At 50.0% G+C, this 19230-nt stretch overlaps 1 protein-coding gene across 8 annotated transcripts in view; it reads right to left on the bottom strand.

The window, feature by feature from the left end:
• The window catches only part of SCARA3 (scavenger receptor class A member 3), a 78156-nt gene that overhangs the window by 37618 nt on the left and 21308 nt on the right, over positions 1-19230 (bottom strand). For 7 of the 8 annotated variants that reach the window (XR_010112915.1, XR_010112916.1, XR_008626363.2 and 4 more), the window contains exons 4-5: positions 17598-17696; positions 14938-15981 (exon numbers count right to left, since the gene is read on the bottom strand). Coding sequence is in view for 4 of the 8 variants with exons in the window: in XM_008956232.5 (XP_008954480.3) it covers positions 14938-15981; positions 17598-17696 (1143 nt within the window). In the remaining 4 variants the exon portion in view is untranslated. Of the gene's footprint in view, positions 1-1789; positions 3950-14937; positions 15982-17597; positions 17697-19230 lie in introns of those variants that run through there. The other variant, XM_003830795.6, reaches the window with a different exon arrangement.

Genomic DNA, 19230 nt, shown 5'->3' with positions numbered 1-19230 from the left:
GCCAAGATCACGCCACTGCACTCCAGCCTGGTGACAGAGCAAGACTCCATCTCAAAAAAAAAAAAAAAAAAGAAAGAAAGAAAGAAAAGAAAGAGGCCCAGGAGTGACTTCAGGGCTTTGCAAGTCTGGTGGGGATTAAAATCACCCCAGTGGTGAAGGCTGGGCTTCTAATCTGGAGACTGAAATTCCAATGGCTGTTACCACTCAATGTGGGTTCAGACTTCATCGCCTTGGCCCTGGAAAGTTCCAGAAAATAATCGAGCAGGGCAGGAGAAGGAGCACTTGGTTAGAATTGCAGGACAGAGGAACACAGCATGTCAGATTCAATGGAGGCAAGACCAGTCCACTCCCTCTGTTTTCTGATGACGAAACTGAAGGTCAGAGAGGGCCAGTGCTAGGCCTAAGGTCCCACAGTGATGAAGGGCCAGCAGGGCAGAAGCACAACCTGCCCCGTTTCCATGGCCACCGAGGCACCTCCATCATGGAACTCACTCAATCACCCACTCTGAGGTGGGTTTCATCCATTCACAAAATTTATGAATATAGGGATTCTCAGCATTTGCTTCAAGCTTTGCAGTTCTAACTGTCTGTCCCCTTAAACCCCAGGTTCCGCTGTTTGGATTTCAGTAGTACCTAGAGCTGTCCAGATCCTCCAAAGGGCCATATTAATACTAAGAGCAGTTTGATGACTTACGACAGGGAACAGGATTGGGGCGGGAACACTTCCCAAGAAATATGTGGTAGGAGGCTTCCTGAGGACCCTCACCAATAGGAAAGTAGCCTGAGAACTGGATCTACCACTAGCCAGAGACACCAGACTGGAGTTCCAGCCCCAGATGTGCAGCAAACCCCTCAACTGCTCTCAGTCCTTGGTTTGTCCCATGAGAAGTAAAAGACTTGAGCCTCAGACTCCCCCAGGTCCCTCCCAGCTCTCACAGTTCAGGGAGCGTGAAATGAGACATGCAGGGGCTGGTGTGCTGGCTACTCACCTGCAGAGGAGCACAGAGCACACCCACTGTGGCCCAGGAGGCTCTTCACCCATATAATAAGTCCCACCGTGACAATGGCTGATGTTTATGGTGTGTTGAACATTGTCAGGTGCTGTGGACATCTCAGATGTCAGTGGGGAGGAGGGACCTCATGCTACTCACTATAGAGGAAGCGGTAAGGTCCATGTGAGGCAGCCATGTTTGGCCCCATCCTCAATCCCCTGCCCTTTTGCTCACTTCCTCAACTAAGCACCAACCCACCAAAAAAACTCCAAAAAAAAAAACAAAAAACAGGGCCCCAGGCTTGCACTAGGTCACATTTTGCCAGTGAGTGAGGCTGCTGTGCCGACTCACAGAGGATCCGGCTGTCCTCTTCCGTAATCCGCAGACCCTGCCAAGCCAGGCCCCTTGGTGCAGGTCTGGCCTGGTCTCTGCCTCCTTTCCTGTTCTATCTCCTTGTCTTGGAGACAAAAGCCAGAAGCAGGAGGTATCACTCACACGTCCAGGCCTGCCCTGTTTTCCAATCTTGTTTTAGCCAAAGAGCTCCAGGGCCAGGCTGCAAGATGCATTGGGCTTAGCATTTCCCCCTCTGTTCCTGCTCTCTCCGAGTAATTCCCTCAGACACTCTTGGTCCCTGGCCGAACTCAGTGTTTCTAAAATGAGGTTAGACCCAACTCCACAGTGAGATTGAATTTCTGGGGGACCCTCGTCACTGGTTCTCCTTCAGAGGCCCACCTGGAGTGCAGCCCTGAAGGCATCATGCCCCCAAGTCAGGCAGAAAGGACTCAAAGACACCTCACTCCTGGAAATAGCTCTTTACTGAGTCAGTAATACTATGCAGAATGGTATTATCATATGTGGACAGGAGAGTTACATGGCCGTGGGGTGTGCAGTGCAAACCAGTTGCACATCCAGGACAGTCAGGAAGGTGCGGAAAGGCTTTGAGCAGGGAAGGGCTGGTCTCTGGGTCCGTGTTGGGAAGGAGATAACTCTATGCCCTAACCTTGCGGGCGGTGGCGGGGGTGGTGCCTGAATCTGTTTGAACATGAAGGCAAAGCAGCTTTAGAGTGTAGCCAACAGGAGACCTCCACCCTGTGGGGTGATTTCCCAGCGCCCCTCTCTGCCAGTGTGTGCAGGAAGTTGGTGGGTGCCAAGGAGTGATGACACAGGGGGCCTCTGTGAGTGTCCAGGCCCTTCCCACTCCTAGTCCAGCTGGCTGCCCATGCAAAGAGGGCTCGGGCCATTGTGGGTCCCGGTGGGACAAGGTCGGCATGCAGCTGTGATCAGGAGAGCCGTGTGCGGGAGGCGAGAGCTGCCCTGTTGCAAGGGGTTGGCCCTTCTGCAGCCTGATCCTCCCCACCACTCCAGAGGAGCCACCTTGGGGAATGGGGCAGGCCAGCCTCAGGGAGAGCAAGGGAGGCAGCTGTGCAGAGAGAACCTTCTGGCCTGCCTCTGTCTCCCATCTCCACTCAGGCCCAATGTTCCAGGGCCTGCAGAGTGCCCCCATGCAGATGAAACTCCTGCTTGGATTCCTTCCAGGCTGCTCCTGAAGGGCAGAGGCAAGGATGAATTGAGGAATTTTCTGGACACGTGAAGAAATAAATGTTGAACTTCTCAGGGGGCGCTGTGTGCAAGGCCAGAGAATGTCAGCCTCGTGGCCCCACTGTGCTGTGACAGACAGGGACAGCTCCCAGGTATGCTGGTCCCCTGCTTATGGGGAGGGTCTTGTGGTTGCCAGGTCCACTTTGCCTCTGGAGTTTTGGCAGTAACGCCCCACCCGCAAAGGTTTCCTTGGGGCTTTTCAACCCCGGGGAGCCCTGGGAAACTGCTGGCCAGCATGGGTGCCCAGAGACAGATGTGAGACCTTCCTCCCGAGGTAGCTGCCTCCCTGGCAGGCTCAGTCACAGGAGAGGGGGTCTTCCTCTGCCCTCTCCTCCTGCCCAGCCAGGGAAACCCAGTTGGCCCACCTGGCCAGCAGAAAAATCTGTGTATGTGCATGTGTATATATGTGTTTGTGTGCATGGATATGTGTGCAGTGCATGTGTGTGTGCGTACATGTGTGTGCCTGTGCACATATGTGTGCATGTGTGTGCCTGCATGTGTATGTGTGCATGCATGTGTGCCTGTGTATGTGTGCCCATGTGTATGTGTGCATGTGTGTGTGCGTGCATGTGTATGTGTGCATGCATGTGTGCCTGTGTATGTGTGCATGCATGTGTATGTGTGCATGCATGTGTGCATGCATGTGTATGTGTGCATGCATGTGTATGTGTGCGTGTATGTGTGTGTGCATGCATGTGTTGCATGTGCACATGTGTGTGTGAGGAGGGGCTGCTTTCCTATGGCACAGTCACTATGGGGGAGCCCAAAGCTGCAGGGTCAGCCCTGGGGAACCCCCTCATTGGAATCAGAGGACCACAGCTGTCTGTAGGTGAGGCTTTCTGGGGCCTGGATATGCTCTGCACCCCTCCAGCATTCTGTGTGACAGTGGCTCTGCCACAGCCCTCCTCAGTAGAAGCTCTGGCTTCCTGGTGGACCTGGAGGCCCCGGGAGACCAGGGGGACCCTGGATCCCTGGTTCACCCTTAGGCCCCATGGCCCCCCGCTGGCCTGGTGACCCTGTCTTCCCTGCGATTCCCGGTTTTCCCTGAGGCCCTGAGGGCCCTGGAGACCCCGGGGGCCCTTCTGGCCCTGGGGGCCCTATGTCCCCTTTTGGGCCTGGCTGTCCTCTCGGCCCTCCAGTTCCAAAGCTGCCCTTTGAGCCTTTGAGGCCTGGGAACCCTCGAGGGCCAACAGGGCCCCTTTCTCCCACAGGCCCGGCCTCTCCAGGTTGCCCCTGAGGACCCTGGGGTCCCAGGGGGCCCAAGCTGCCGGGGTCTCCTTTCGGGCCTCTGCCGCCAACAGGCCCTTTCACGCCCATATCTCCTTTGAGTCCTCTTGGTCCTGGAGGGCCGGGGGCACCTGAGGTTGGAGAGAAGATGGGAGAGGTCAGTCTGTCAGGGGCTCCCCACCCGAGGCTCGCCCATGAGCAGAGCGGGCACGGCGACAGCCCGAGGGTTGAACAAGTCCAGCGGACACTCATTTCTCACTGCAAGGCTTGCCGATAGCTCCACACACACACTGAGGTTAGGGAACAAGGGGCTGGCCAGCTTCGAGAAGGGGCCAAGGTTGTCCAGGATTGCCTGTCCTGCTCTGAGGCCAGTCTGACCTCCTGTACCTTCTCATGCATGGTCTTTGACCACTGTATTCACCCCCACCCCACCCCCATGACTTCTCAGACATTTGGGAACAGGGTTCAAGTCAGGTGACATGGAGGAGAAAACCAAGAAAGTGGGGCATGAGAAATAGGTGTGTCCCAGTGTGAGTAAGTGGGCACAGTGACAGCCCAGAGAAAGGTCAGTACCTCCAGGAAGCCCACCCTGATCACCCAGCCTCTTCACTGAGCTCTTAAGGCTACTGTGTTGTGAGTCTTTTCATTGACACATAGAAAGAGAAGTCACCTCACAGTGAAAGCAAACACTGGGTACTCTCTGGTGGGCCCTGCTAGACTGTGCAGCCCTAGGAAGATGGCAGGAGCCACGGCTCACATCCCAGCCCTGGACACAGAGCCTGGAACGCAGTTAGGAAAACTCAGTATGTGCTTGAAGAGGGTGATTCACCAAGCAGCCATGGACCCTCCTGTGAGTCTGGCTCTGCATGAGGGCCTGCGGGAGTTGCCAAGATGAAGATATGGCCCTTCCTTAAGGAGCCCTGTCTAGTGCCCAGGACAGGGGACTGATGACCTCATGTCCTTCTGGCTATGTGGGTCTGAGAGTCTCCACCCCTCATAGCTGTGCCAACCCTGAGGACACAAGGCAGAAAGTGGGCCTCTCGGGGGAAGGGATTCTGCATGCTGGGAGCCGGGAGCCCTCCACTGCCGTATCCAGTTCTGCGGCACAGGCCCCTTCATCCTGGCTGATGCTCTCTGAGCCCTCTGCTGTGCCCCTCTCTGTTTTCTTCCCAGAGTGTTTCTAAGTGGAGCAGAGTCAGTGAATACATCCTTTATTATGACCTAAACTGGAAACCAGAGCCCAGACAGAGCCAGCCCCACCAGAGCCAATAAAAACCTTCCAGTCGGTTCCCTGCCACCACCTGCCCTTGCCCACCTCCCGCCACGGGGATGTGGCCCTGCATGGCTCACGTGGCCTGCCAGCAGCAAGGCTGAGATTCCATTGTTGAGTTAGCCAGGGATGAAGGTGGCCAGCAGCAGTGGCAGCAGCCTGGCCTCAGAGAAGCCGGGAGGCAGGAGATGCCCTTGGCCTGCAGGAGCCCCTGGCAGCTCAGCAGCCAGAGGGCCACGGGCCCAGGCTGATGCCTGCGCAGGAGCCACCTCCCCACCCTGGCAGGACCTGCAGGGAACCAGCACAGCCATAGCGTCTGTCTTCACCCTACCTCTGCTCCTGGCGCCTGGGCCAGCTGCGGTTTGGAAAAGCAGAGAGCCATACAGAGGCGGAGACGCCCCATGAAGCTGTCGGCGGTGCGGCAATGCTGGCAACACTGTTCCAAAACTCAGATTTCATCCACAAAATTGCGTGCTCACTCAGCTTCCAAGGGCCCTGCAGCTCCATGACCCCTTCTCCTGCCACTCCCTCCTCCCTGTCTGGGTGGGCATTCGCCTCCTCCTTCTGTCCTGACTCCTCCTGGGCTCACTTCTCCCCCAGGGCTTGTCCCCAGCTCCCTGGTACTCTCTCTCTCCACTCTCACCTTCTGGGTGGACAAGTTCACAATCCCCATCTCCAGCCTTGACTCAGGAAAAGCCTGAGAAGACTCGTTGGGACAAGGATGCCCTGCCCTGCTCCTACACACAGCTGGGGCCCTCTCACCTTCTGGAACTCCATTCCTTTCTATGCCACCATCTTTGGTGGACAACCTCTCCTCCCTGGTCTCTAAGAACACAGCAGCCAGCTGTGAGGATTTCTTTCTTTTTCCGAGACAGGGTCTTGCTCTGTTGTGGCTGGAATGCAGTGGCACAATCATAGCTCACTGCAGCCTTGAACTCCTGGGCCCAAATGATCCTCCAACAGGCGCATGCCACCATGCCAGCTGATTTTTTTATTTTTATTTTTTGGCAGAGATGGGGTTTCACTATGTTGCCCAGGCTGGTCTCAAACTCCTGGGCTCAAGTGATTCTTCTGCCTTGGCCTCCCAAAGTTTTGGGATTGCAGGCATGAGCCATCCCACCTGGCCTATATCTGTGATTTCTAAGGGATTCTGTGCCAGCAGCAAAGGAGAAAAAACTCTCCCTCCTCCCCACCAGCCCCCTCCAGCTCCTCTTTCCCAGGAAGCTCTGGGGAGTCTTTCCCTAGGTGTGGAGGCCCACGTGCCCACATGCTCCTGGTGGATGTTTATGCAGAAGCCTCAGTCATATCATTCCCTTCATTGCCCAGGAGCCACAGCCTAGCGTGAGTAGGGGGAGGATGCGGGGAGAAGGGTTCCCTCCCTCTCTATATCCACCCCTAAGCCACAGCTGCCGCTTCTGACCCCATCTCTGAGAACCCAGATGGGAGTGGGAGGTGTCCCAGGCAGCGGCCGGGAGAAGATAGAGTGGACGATGTTATCGGGGGCCTGTCTACATCTTGTGGGTCTCCGCGTGGGCTACTGATAGGTGCCTGTGGTGCCGACAGAAGCCTCCCTCGCTGCCCGTGTCACAGCTGGCGGATGGAGCTGCTCGGTGCTGGCGTGCCATAGTCAGCCCTGCTCACTCTCTGCTTGCTCCATGCCTTCTTGACTCTCCCACAGGGTGGAGAAGGGAGGGACGTGAGAGCAGTGACATTTGCCAACTTTGTTGAGCGTCTGCTATGTCCCAGGCAGGAGGCTCTTGCTCCATTTTACAGATGACAATGCAGGTGCAGCAGGTGGCCATGTGCTCAAGATAACAGTGCTGGCGTCAGGATTCCAATCCAGACCCGAGAGGCTCTAACACCCAATCTCCTTCCCCGATGCCGCTACCTTGGCTCCTGTGCCACTCCCAGCACTGCCTGGAGGAGGGAGAGGCTGCAATCCTAGGCACTGCCTGGAGGAAGGAGAGGCTGCAATCCTAGGTGCTGCCTGGAGGAGGAAGACCCCAGAGCCTTTTTCTAAAGAGTGCTTTGGGGTCCCCACTGAGTGAGAAGGGGACTCAGAAGGCTGCCTTCCTTAGGTGAGCAGGGCCCCACCTGCCCTCCAGGCCAGGCATGAGTCATGCAGGCAGAGGACTGACAGCAGGCGTGACCTGGTCTGGCTAGGGAGGAAGTCAACAACTGTAGTTTAGTAGTTAGTGTAGGGGCAAGGAATGTGGACAGAGGCTGACCAAGGCCCCTCCAGGCCGGGGTGCCACTGACCCTGCCAGTAACAAGGCAGGGGTGAGGGGCAGAGGAGAGAAGGGCTAGAGAAGGGCTAGTGGCTGCTCTGAGCTGAGGGAAGGCACTTCAGGCCACCAAGGAAGATGGGCAACAGTGGCCGAGGTGCGTGGGAAGGAGAGGGACCGGCACACCCTGGAGTCCGGTGGAGGGGGGCGGCCATGATTACTCAGGAAGCCACAGGCTGTAATCAGGCTTTCCAGGCTCATTAGGGTCCAGCCACAGCTGACCTCACGTCTGGGACCATGGAGTGGCTGGCTCTGTGGTCTGAGCTTGGATAGGCAGGAGGGGGTGGGGTGAGCAGAGTGCCCAGTGTCTCAGGCATCAGCACTGCCCACCCATGGGAGGGGCAGTGCATGGCCCAGGAGGAGCCCATGGTACATCTTATGGTCAGAGGCAACTGGCCAGCTTACAAGGACAGAAGAAAATAAAACAAAGGGGTGCCTCTGGAGGGACTGGCCTGGTGCCGTGGGAGGCACATTGGCGTGGACATCAGGCACCCAGTGTTTGAGACCCAGCTCTCATATTAGCAAAGCGGGTGGCTGGGGCTCAGGCTCCCCTCTGCTCCATGAGAATATTGGCCTGGCTCAGGGACTCTCAAACTTGCTTGTTGCCAACTGAGGGCTGTTAAAAACATGCCCATGGGCTTCGACTTCTGCTTACGATGGACTAGTTTATGACAGATTCAACCTCCCACGGAGAACAAACAGAACTGTTAGAGAAAGACCAAAACATCTTTCTGGAGGCTTTGGAGGGATACCAAGGGCCAAGATCCCAGAGAAGAGAAGACTCATTGAAGTCAGCCTGACATCTTTTCCCCTCCAGGCATTTGTGGATTTGTTATTGGTTTGTGCAAAGAGGCTTAGAAACCAACAAAGGGCTGCAGCTATTAGGCTGAGAAGCTGAGTGGAGTTTTCAGCAGCATCACAGGGCTGAGAGAACAAAAACTGGGTCAGGGCCACCAAACCCTCTTCACTGCCACCTCCGCAGGTAGCTCGTTGGGCCTGAACAGCAGAATGACATGACAGTCTCTGCTTTTTCGTCCTTCACAGGTAAACTCCTGAACACTTCAGTGTGGAAGTAGGATGGAGGGTGGTGCTTATAGAACACATTTGCAGATTGAATCCCTTTGTATCTTGCCCATCTTGGGCTTCTACCTTTTGTTCACACTTTCATTTATTTATTCACTGAGCAAACATTTCTTGTACTTTCCAAGAGCCAAGCACTCTGCCGGGTCCTCGATGAGTAACGCAAGGAGCCTAGGTCTCCAAGCAATTTAGCATCATAATAATCCCTTATGCAGAGCACCCTTTCATATTTTACAAGAACTTGTTCACACCCATTGTGAACACTGATCCTCACAATTACCCTATGGGATACAGGCAGGAAAGGCATTAATATTTCTATTCGCAGATGAAGAAACTGAGTTCAAAGCTTGGCTGGGTGTGATGGCTCTTGCCTGTAATCCCAGCACTTTGGGAGGCCGAAGGTGGGTGGATTGCTTGAGCCCAAGAGTTTGAGACCAGTCTGGGCAACAAAGTGAGACCCTGTCTCTACAAAAAAGAAAGAAAGAAAGTAGCCAAAAGCCCCGCCCCAGGTCATTTAGCTAATACGTTATGATGGTTTTAGTCTACAATTCCCAAATGATAGTCCTAGCATGGACACAGTCTAGCACAGACACTGAAATTACCCTGCAGAGTAGGAAGAGATAAATATTTTATGAGAGACACAAACACTATGAAAGTACCACAGTCTTTCTGTTGAGTAAATGGGGGCTTAGAATTAATTAGAGCTGGAATAGTTCTCAGAGATCAGCTGGTCTTACCCCTTCATTTACAGATGAATGAAGCAGAGCCCTGGAGGGATGAAGTGATTCTGCCTAAAGATCCAGAGCACATCAGAAGCCAGGCTTCTTGCCTGTGCAGTCTCAGTTCCAACCCTTCCATCAGGACTTGGCACCTTCCACATGGCTCCAGCCGCTGCAATCCCTCCCTTTATTCCAGATAGCCGCTCAGTTCCGGCCACGTGGAGACCTCATTGCCAGCTCCTGTGTCACAGCCTGTCTGTGCCTGTCTCTGGATGAATGAATGAGTGACCAGGTCCCCAGAGAAAGGGATGTGCACTGTGTCCCTGAAATTTGCTTTCAATTGTGAGAGATTTTACATGTGGTGACTTTAACAACCAGGAGAGAGGCTGGCCAGTAGACACAATTTAAACAAATGTGCAGACGTTGAACCAAGACTCAGGTGTAGCTCAAACAGATGCCCCGTTTTGCTCTCCACGCATGACTAGGACTCCTAGTCATGGAACTCCACACATGAAAACTCCACGCATGACTAGGACAGCAGCAAGTGTAAATTTCAAGAGTACTATTGGTTATACTTAGAACGGTTCCCCTGTCAACACTTTTGGCGCCATCTCCCTCTTCCCCACTCCCTGCCCCACACCCTATAGCTTAGCAGGACCTGAGCAGAAATGTCTCGTTGGCATCTACAAACTCATGCTCTGGGCATCTCCTTTCCTGGGTGGGCACTGAATTGTGTGCATTTCAGAGCATTGGAGAGGGGTCAGGATTTTAAATCAGAGTGACCCTGTGCTTATTCCTTTAAACTCCCTCCCCCATACTCAGATTACTTTTCTATAAATAGAGTCACCAACATCTGCCTTGTTTACCATGCAAGGGTTGTTGTGAGGCTGAAATAAAACAAAGTGTGTAAAAGGGCATTGTAATCAGGAAAGCTTTAAATTGCCTTTGTTCTTAGGTTGAACTCAATGAAACCACACACTTGCCAGGGGCTGAACCATAAGAACTATTTACGAATGCCCTTCCCTGGAACATTGTGCCCTAGAGGTCATGCACATACGTATTTTAGGTGAAATACTGTGGGAAGATTTCCGTTACCCTGTCAGGGGACAGGAAATAAATTCAATGAAAATTCGAGAGCCTTCCACCTCAGTGAAATTTTCAGAGGTCAAGTGGAATGGTTATGTGGAGACAGATATCCCTTCTAAGGTGAAGGATTAGTTGTTGCATCAGGCCCCTCCTAAAACCAAAAAGAAGGCACAATGCCTTGTGGGCTGATTTGGACTTTGGAGGTAACATATTCATCATTAGAGTGTGTATTTCTACTCATTTGCCAAGTGACCTGAAAAGCTTCTTGTTTGAGTGGGGCCCAGAACAGGGGAAGGCTCTGCCACAGGTCCAGGCTGCCATGCAAGCTGCTTTGCTGCCTGGGCCATAGGACCCAGCAGATCCAGTGGTGCTTGAGGTGTCAGTGGCAGGCAGGGATGTTGTGTGGAGCCCTTGGCAGGCCCCTGTAGGTGAATCAGCACAGTCCCTTAGGATTTTGAAGCAGCCCTCCCATTCTCCATAGATAACCACTCTCCTTTTGGGAAACAGCTTTTGACCTTCTACTGGGCCTTGGTGGAGACTGAACACTTAACCATGGGCGACCAAGTGACCAGTGTTCTGAGCCACCAATCATGAACTGGGTGGTAGCTGATCCACTAATCCATAAAGTTGCGTGTGCAGAGCAATACTCCATCATCAGATGGAAGTGGTATACATGTGATCTGGCCTGAGCAGGCCCTGAAGGCACACATAAGTTACATAAAGAAGTGGCCCAAATGCCCAGGGGTCCTGCTCCTGCTACCCTATCTTCTCTCTCCCAGCCTGCACCTGTGGCCTCATGGGGAGTTCTAAATGATCAGTTGATGGAGGAAGAGAAGGTTCAGTCCTGGTTTACAGATGGTTCTGCAGGATATGTAGGTACCACCTGAAAGTGGGCAACTGCAGTCCTGCAGCCCCTTCCTGAGACATCCCTGAAGGACAATGGGAAAGATAAAGGCTCCCAGTGGGTAGATCTTTGGGCTGTGCACCTGATCGTTCATTTTGCTTGGAAGGAGAAATGGTCAGATGTGTGACTATGTACTGATCCATGGGCTGTGGCCGATTGTTTGGCTGGATGGTCAGGGATGTGGAAGGAACATGATTGAAAAACTGGTGGCAATAAAATTTAGGGAAGAGGTCTGTGGACGGGCCTCTCCAAATAGGCAAAAATACTGAAGATATTTGCATCCTATGTGAATCCTCACCAAAGGGTGACCCCAGCAGGGGAGGATTTAATAATCAGGTGGATAGCATGACCTGTTCTGTAGATACTAGTCAGCCTCTTTCTCCAGCCACCACTGTCATTGCCCAATGGGCTCATGAACAAAGTGTGCATGGTGGCAGGTATGGAGGTTATCCATGGGCTTAACAACATGGACTTCCCACTCACCAAGGCTGACCCAGCTACAGCCACTGCTAATGCCCAATCTGCTGTGGCAGAAACCAACACTGAGTCTCTGACATGGCACCATCCCCCAGGGTAATCTGCCAGCTACCTGGTGGCAGGTTGATTACATTGGATCATTTCCATCATGGAAAGGGCAATATTTTTACCAGAATAGACGCTTGCCCTGGATATAGATTTGCCTTCCCTGTACACAATGCTTCTTTCAAAACTACCCTCCGTAGACTCACAGAATGCCTTATCCACAGTCATGCTATTCACACAGCATTGCTCCTGACTGAGGAACTCACTTCACAGCAGACGAAGTAGGGCAATGTGGCATGGAATTCACTGGTCTTACCATGTTCCCATCATCCTGAGGCAGCTGGCTTGATAAAACAGTGGAATGGCCTTTTGAAGACTCAGTTACAGCACCAGCTAGGTGGCAGTACCTTGCGGGGCATAGGAGTAGTTCTCCAGGAGGCTGTATATGCTCTGAATCAGCATTCAATACATAGTGGTGTTTCTCCCAAAGTCAGACTCACAGGTCCAGAAATGAAGGGGAGGTAATGGCAGTGGCACTTTTATTCTTATACTGGTGACCCACTAGAAAATTTTTGCTTCCTGTTCCTATGACCTTATGTTCTGCTGGGATAGAGGTCTAGTTCCAAAGGGAGGAATGCTGCTACCAGGAGACACAACCATGATTCCATTGAACAGGAAGTTAAGACTGCCACCTGGCCACTTTGAGCTCCTTATGCCTCTGAATCAACAAGCAAAATAGAGAGTTCCTGTGCTGGTGTGGGTGACTGATCCTGACTGCCAAGGGAAAATTGGACTACTACTCCACAATGGAGGTAAGGAAGAGGATGTCTGGAATATAGGAGATCCCACGGGGTGTCCCATAGTATTACCATGTCCTGTGAATAAGGTGAATGGAATATTCAACAACCCCACCCAGGTAGAAATACTATAGCCCAGACCCTTCAGGAGGGAAGGTTTAGATCACCCCAGCAGGTAAAGAGCCAGGACCAGATGAGGGGCTTGCTGAAGACAAAGGGAATACAGAATGGGGAGTGGAAGAAGGTGGTGATGAATACCAGCTACAACCACGTGACCAATGACAGCAACAAGGACTGTCATGGTTATGGTATGTCCTCCTTATATTTTACTGTATTTCTCCATTCAGACATTCTGAATGTAATCAATCCTCCTTATTTTTTTAATGAATATATCTGTGTGTGTGTATAGCCAACAATTTTGTTTTCTGTCTTCTCTTATTCCCTTATTGTGTAACATAACATGTATCTACTCTGTAGCATAAATATTGTTAACTTTACATCATAGTATTTAAGTTACAGGGTATAAGCAAAAGAATAAAATTCACTCAAGGACTTTAACTCCTCTTCAGGGGAAAGTGTGTGTGTGTGTTTGGCTGTACACAGGAGAGTTGCGTCACATTACGTGGAATTATGACCTTACTGTTGTCTTTATTTGGAGATTAAGTATGGTTTAAGGAGATGTGTACAGGTGCCAAGTAGACAAGGGGTGGGCTTGTGATGGTTAATTTTATGTGTCACCTTGACTAGATCAGATATTTGGTCAAATATAATTCTGGGGCCTTCTGTGAGGGTGCTTTAGGATAAGATTAACATTTAAATAGGTAGCCTGGGTCAAGCAGATTGCCCTCCCTGGCGTGAGCAGGCTCATCTAATCAGTTGAAGGCCTGAATGGAACAAAGAACTGAGCCTCCCCCAAGTAAGAGGGAATTCTTCCTGCCTGATGGTCTTCACACTGGGATATCAGCTCTGCGGATTTTGGACTTGCCAGCCTTTCTAATTACAGGAGCCAATTCCTTATAATATCCATCTATCCATCTATCTCTATCATTATCTATCTATCTATCTATCTATCTTCTATCTATATCTATCTTCTATCTATCTCATCCCTATCATCTCTGTTTCTATCACCTCTCTCTCTCTCCTATCTATCTCATCCCTATCATCTCTGTTTCTATCACCTCTCTCTCTCTCCATTATTGATTCTGTTTCTCTGGATCGATCTATCTATCTATCTATCTATCTATCTATCTATCTATCTATCACTCTACACTATTGATTCTGTTTCTCTAGATCTATCTATCTATCTATCTATCTATCTATCTATCATCTATCTATCTATCTATCTATCTATCTATCTATCTATCATCTATCTCTATATGCTATTGATTGCTTCTCTGGATCTATCTATCATCTATCTATCTATCTATCATCTATCTATCTATCTATCTATCTATCTATCTATCTATCTCATCTCTATCTCTTTATCTCTATCCTATCTATCTATCTATCCATTTCTATCATCCCTATCATCTATCTCAATACACTATTGATTCTGTTTCTCTGGATCAATCAATCAATCAATCATCCATCTATCTATCCATCTATCTATACACTATTGATTCTGTTTCTCTGGATCTATCTACCTATCTATCTATCATCTCTATACACTATTGATTCTGTTTCTCTGGGTCTATCTCTCCATATATATATACACTATTGATTCTATTTCTGTGGATCTCTCTCTGTCATACACTATTGATTCTGTTTCTGTGGATCTCTCTGTCTCTCTCTCTCTCTCATACACTATTGATTCTGTTTCTCTGGAGAACCCTGATAAATAAGGAAGACATGAGGGGGATGAGAGGAGAAGAGTTTTTCAGAGTGACAGCCTCCAGGGGCAGAGGGTTGGGTGGTTGGGAGCATTAATGAGGGGGTGGGAAGGGAGAAAAAAAGAGGAGACAGTTTTCAAAAGGCAAGATCTGCTTATTTCTCTATTAGGACTTGGTTAAATAAATCTAAATACAAAAGTCCAGATTTGTATAATAGGCAAAGTTAGAAGCCATAATACCTTTACAAAAGAGGTTTGTAAGGATGTTCTTTTCCTTTTTTCTTTTCTCTCTCTCTCTTTTTTTTTTTTTTTTTTTTTGAGATAAGGACTTTCTCTGTCTCCCAGGCTGCAGTGCAGTGGTGCAATCATAGCTCACTGTAGCCTCGAACTCCTGGGCTCAAGTGATCCTTCTGCCTCAGCTTCCCAAGCAGCTAGGAGTATAGGTACACACCACCATGCCTGGCTAATGCAAGGACATTTCTTAAAGCTGCCGATTGCTGCAGGCATTTGCTATAGGATTGTGTTAGCCCACTAGTACTTTGCCTAAAACCAGGCACTTCTGTGTCCAGCAAGATCACCAAGCCTCAATGGAAGCTTTGTAGCAGCCCTACCTGGACCCAGTTCTTACCTCGTAGGATGGTGACATTGCGAAGGATTTCTCCATGCTGCGTGTCCACCGCCTTCATCTCCTCCATGATCATGGAGAGGTTCCGGACGTTGAGGTCCAGCCGGGCACTGAGCAGGCTGAAGCGCTCCCGGAGCAGGTCTGTGGTGCCCAGCATGATGGAGACAGACTTGTTCAGGTAGTAGAGCTCCTCGGCATGGGTGTGAAAGCCCAGCGTGCAGGAGAGCCGCACGTCATCCAGGTACTTGAGCATGCTGTGCACGTGGTTGTCGGTGGCATTGATGTTGGTGAAGATGGTGCCAATTTCAATCTCGTGAGAAGCCATGCGTCCTTCCAGAGACTCAAACCTCTCCACGGTGCGGTTCTGGGCATAGTGGGTGTGGTACTGAAGATCATGCATGTTCTCTTCGTGGTCGTCCAGGAAGGACGAGATGTTATCCAGCTGCAGCTGCAAGCCCATGACCTGGAGTACCAGGTCGTGCATGCTCTCTGAGTTCTGGCTGATGCGCTGTGAGGAGGCCCCCAGGGTGGCCTGGATGTTCTTGACCGCCTCTCCAGTCTTGGTGGAGGTGGTGCGCAGGCCGCTGAAGAGCCGTGTGTAGTTCTGCCAGTCGGTGACAATCTTCTGGAGGGTCAGGGTCTCCTCGTCTGTCTTCCGCTGGATCCCGTGGATCCACTCGGAAGTCTGCCCCACGGTGAAGTTGATCTGGTGCACTGCAGCCTTGACATCGTAGCACTCCTGGGTGAGGTCCTTCAGAGAGAGGTCCAGGCCAGCTGTGGTGGCCTGCCAGCCTCTCACCTGGGCCAGGAAGAGCCCCAGAGACTGGTTAACCTGGTGGATGGAGAAGGAGCAACTGCCCATCTCCTGGGAGATTTGCCTGCTGGTGGTGGAGAGCACCTCCTGGGCCTGCAAGGTCTGGTCCAGCTGCACCTCCTGGGCCAGAAGCAGCTTCTGAATTCCCTCCAGCTCCTCCTGCAGTTTTCGGATCTCTGGCCCCAGCTGCCCAGCTTCATGGCAGAAAGAGCAGTTGTTCAGGGCTTTTGGATCTTTAGGGGAAAGAGACAACAGTTTGAGTTGCTGAAGGGCCAGGGTACGACGCTTCCTCTTTAAATTAAATATTTCAGAGCATAAGAAATTGGTAAGTAGCTTCCCAAACCAACTTCCTTCCAGAAGTCCTGTTATGAATTCCTTCTTGAAAAAGCCTTGCCACCTCTATGGAATCTCATTTTTACCGACTTTCTTGACTCTGATCTGAAATGTAGCATTTAGGATGTTTCCTCCTTCTCACCACCAAATTCTCAAGAATGTATCTTCATAATTTTTCTTAGGTGGCCAGGAACTTCCCATTTAAACTTTATTTAAAAATTTCTCCCAATATTTTTATATCTGTTATCTTATTCAATCCTCTCAAAATAATATATTCAATACAATCAAGAGGAACGAGGTGCAGAGAAGTGGCTTGGCAAATAGCCACGTATATTGGTGCCAGACCAGAACCTTCTATTTGCGTCAGATAAGACCCCTCTAAACTCTTCTATCATTGCTCCTTCTGTCTCATTCTCTCTTAGATTGTTCCAGGTTAAAGCAGGGGATAAAGAACATCAAGAATTGTGGCATGACCTAAGCAAATTAACAGAAGAACAGAAAACCAAAGACCACATGCTCTCACTTATAAGTGGGAGCAAGACTGAATACATGTAGATGCTGGGTGCAGTGGCTTACGCCTGTAATCCCAGCACTTTGGGAGGCAGAGGCAGGCGGATCACGAGGTCAGGAGATTGAGACCATCCTGGCTAACACAGTGAAACCCCATCTCTACTAAAAATACAAAAAATTAGCCGGGCATGCTGGCAGCCGCCTATAGTCCCAGATACTTGGGAGGCTGAGGCAGGAGAATGGCATGAACCCGGGAGGTGGAGCTTGCAGTGAGCTGAGATCACACCACTGCACTCCAGCCTGGGTGACAGAGTGAGACTCCGTTTCAAAAAAAAAAAAAAAAAAAGGTTGAATACATGTAGACATAAAGATGGCAACAATAGACTTCAGTGCATACTAGATGGGAGAGGAGGGAGGGGGTTATGGGCTGAAAAACCACCTGTTGGGTACCTGGGCTCACTACCTGGGTGACAGGATCATTCCTACCCCCCCAAACCTCAGTGTCACGCAATATAACCAAGTAACAAACCTGCACATGTGTCCCTTAATCTATAACAACAAAAGTTAAAATTATGGAAATAGATAAATAGATGGCACATATTTAAAAAAAAGAAAAAAGAAAAGAATCGTGGCACAGCTTAAGGCAATGATGAGGAAAGGGTTGACCTGGCAGGAGGTTTTGCAAGGTCTTGAAACTCTCATCATTTCAGATGCATGAGGCTATTTTGGGAATGGACTATCTTGGGCTTCCTTCTCTGCCTGTAGACTCTGGCTAGATCTGTGCTCCACCCAGAATCCCCTGCTCCAGTCCTGGGAGTATCCCAGGGTAGCAGCCCTCCTCTAATGGATGGAGATCCGGCTGGGGAGGGAGCAGGGAGCTGGGGATATCCTCTGTGCCTAGAAGGCTGGTGAAGGTTGCTTGGTGCTGGGGCACTGTAGCGTGGGGAGGGCACCCCTGCCCCACCCTGAAGATCACTGCATCACAGTCATCAGCCCATCTACTTACCCAGGCCCTGGAGATTTTTCTGCATTAACACAAGCTTCTTGTCATAAATAGACTGGGTCAAGGAGATGTCTTCGGAGAGAGAGTCCACTTTTCTGAAAACTGTAGGGAAAACAGATGAGAAGCTGGGGCAGGCTCTAAGCTCAGAGAACAGCAGTCATTCCTTGAGAAGGCATCTTTATCAGCTCCTCTGCAACCAAAACCTTTCACCCTTCTTCTCTCAGGCTTCTTCATGGTGGTTAGGGAAGATACTTCTTATGGCCAGAGTTTGCCACAAGGCCCTTTAGAAACAGAATAACTCACCCCACGCCCCACATTTTAGAAACAGGACCTGATCACAGAATGGAACAGGGAAAATTCAGAAAAAAAATTTTTTTTAAATTATTCTTATTCCTACCACCCAAAGTTGCTGCCGTCAGTGTCTTCATGGATTTCTTCTAGTCTTGTCTACATTGATAACCATTCTTCAGCTACATAGATATATACAGTGTTCCCCCCTTACCTGCAGGGGATACATTCCAAGACCCCCCAGTGGATGCCTGAAACCTCAGTGTATGGAACCCTAAATATGCTATGTGTTTTCCTATACATACGTACTTAAGATAAAGTTTAATTTATAAATTAGGCCTAGTAAGAGACTAACAACAGCTAATAATAAAATAGAACTATTAGAACAGCATGCTATAATAAAAGTTATGTAAATATGGTCTCTTTGTCTCTGAGAATATCTTATTGTACCATACTCATCCTTCTTCTTGTGCTGACATGAGATGACACCATGCCTACGTGATGAGATGCAGTGAGGTGAATGACATAGGCATCGTGACTTAGTATTGGGCTACTACTGACCTTGACCATATGTCAGAAGGGGGATCATCAAGCCATGATGTTGCCGATTGACCTAGGGTAACTGAAACTGCGGATAAGCGGGGACTACTGTACTTTCTTAGGCAACAAAAGCAAAACTGGGATGTTCTGAACATCTCATCTGTTTTCTTTGATGTTGCTTTATCAGTATCATGTCACGGACATTTTTCCATCCAGGGTTAAATCATTTTAAAATCACTACTTTTGGTATCTGCATGGCACTCTATATAAATAATACAGCAATTATGTAAGAATCTCCTATTGTTGAGGACACTTAAAGTACCTCTTCTTCTGAGCTCATAAATAAAACTTGATATATAAATATAAGTAATGCTTAATTCTAGAAATAATCCTTATATATGATGGTTATGTGTATATGATAATTCTCTTGGGATAAATTGCTTAAAATAGAATTATGGGACCTAGGGTATTAACATTTTTGAAGTCCTTGATACAAGCTGCCAAACTGCTGCTCAGAAAAGATTACACCACTTTATACCCCACGGGCAGCCTTGCACTCTACTAAGGGGGCCATGTTGGCCAGTGGTTAGAGCACGTCTTGGCAGCAGCAGGACGCCTGGCTTTTTCCAGCGGGTGCCTGAATGGGCCTGGTAGTGAGGGAGGGCATGGGTTGTTCTGAGGTTCAGCAAGATGCTTCCCACAGATCCTCTTAAGGTCAAGTACAAGGGGAAAGAATTAGCACCACCAAGAGCACTGAGTAACACAGCTTCTAGTCCTAGTTTACATCACATTTGTTGGGTGACTTTGG

Source organism: Pan paniscus, chromosome 7, assembly GCF_029289425.2.
Source record: "Pan paniscus chromosome 7, NHGRI_mPanPan1-v2.0_pri, whole genome shotgun sequence".
Classification (NCBI taxonomy): Eukaryota; Metazoa; Chordata; class Mammalia; order Primates; family Hominidae; genus Pan; species Pan paniscus.
Note: the sequence above shows the minus strand (reverse complement) of the source record. Positions and strands in the feature narration are given on the sequence as shown.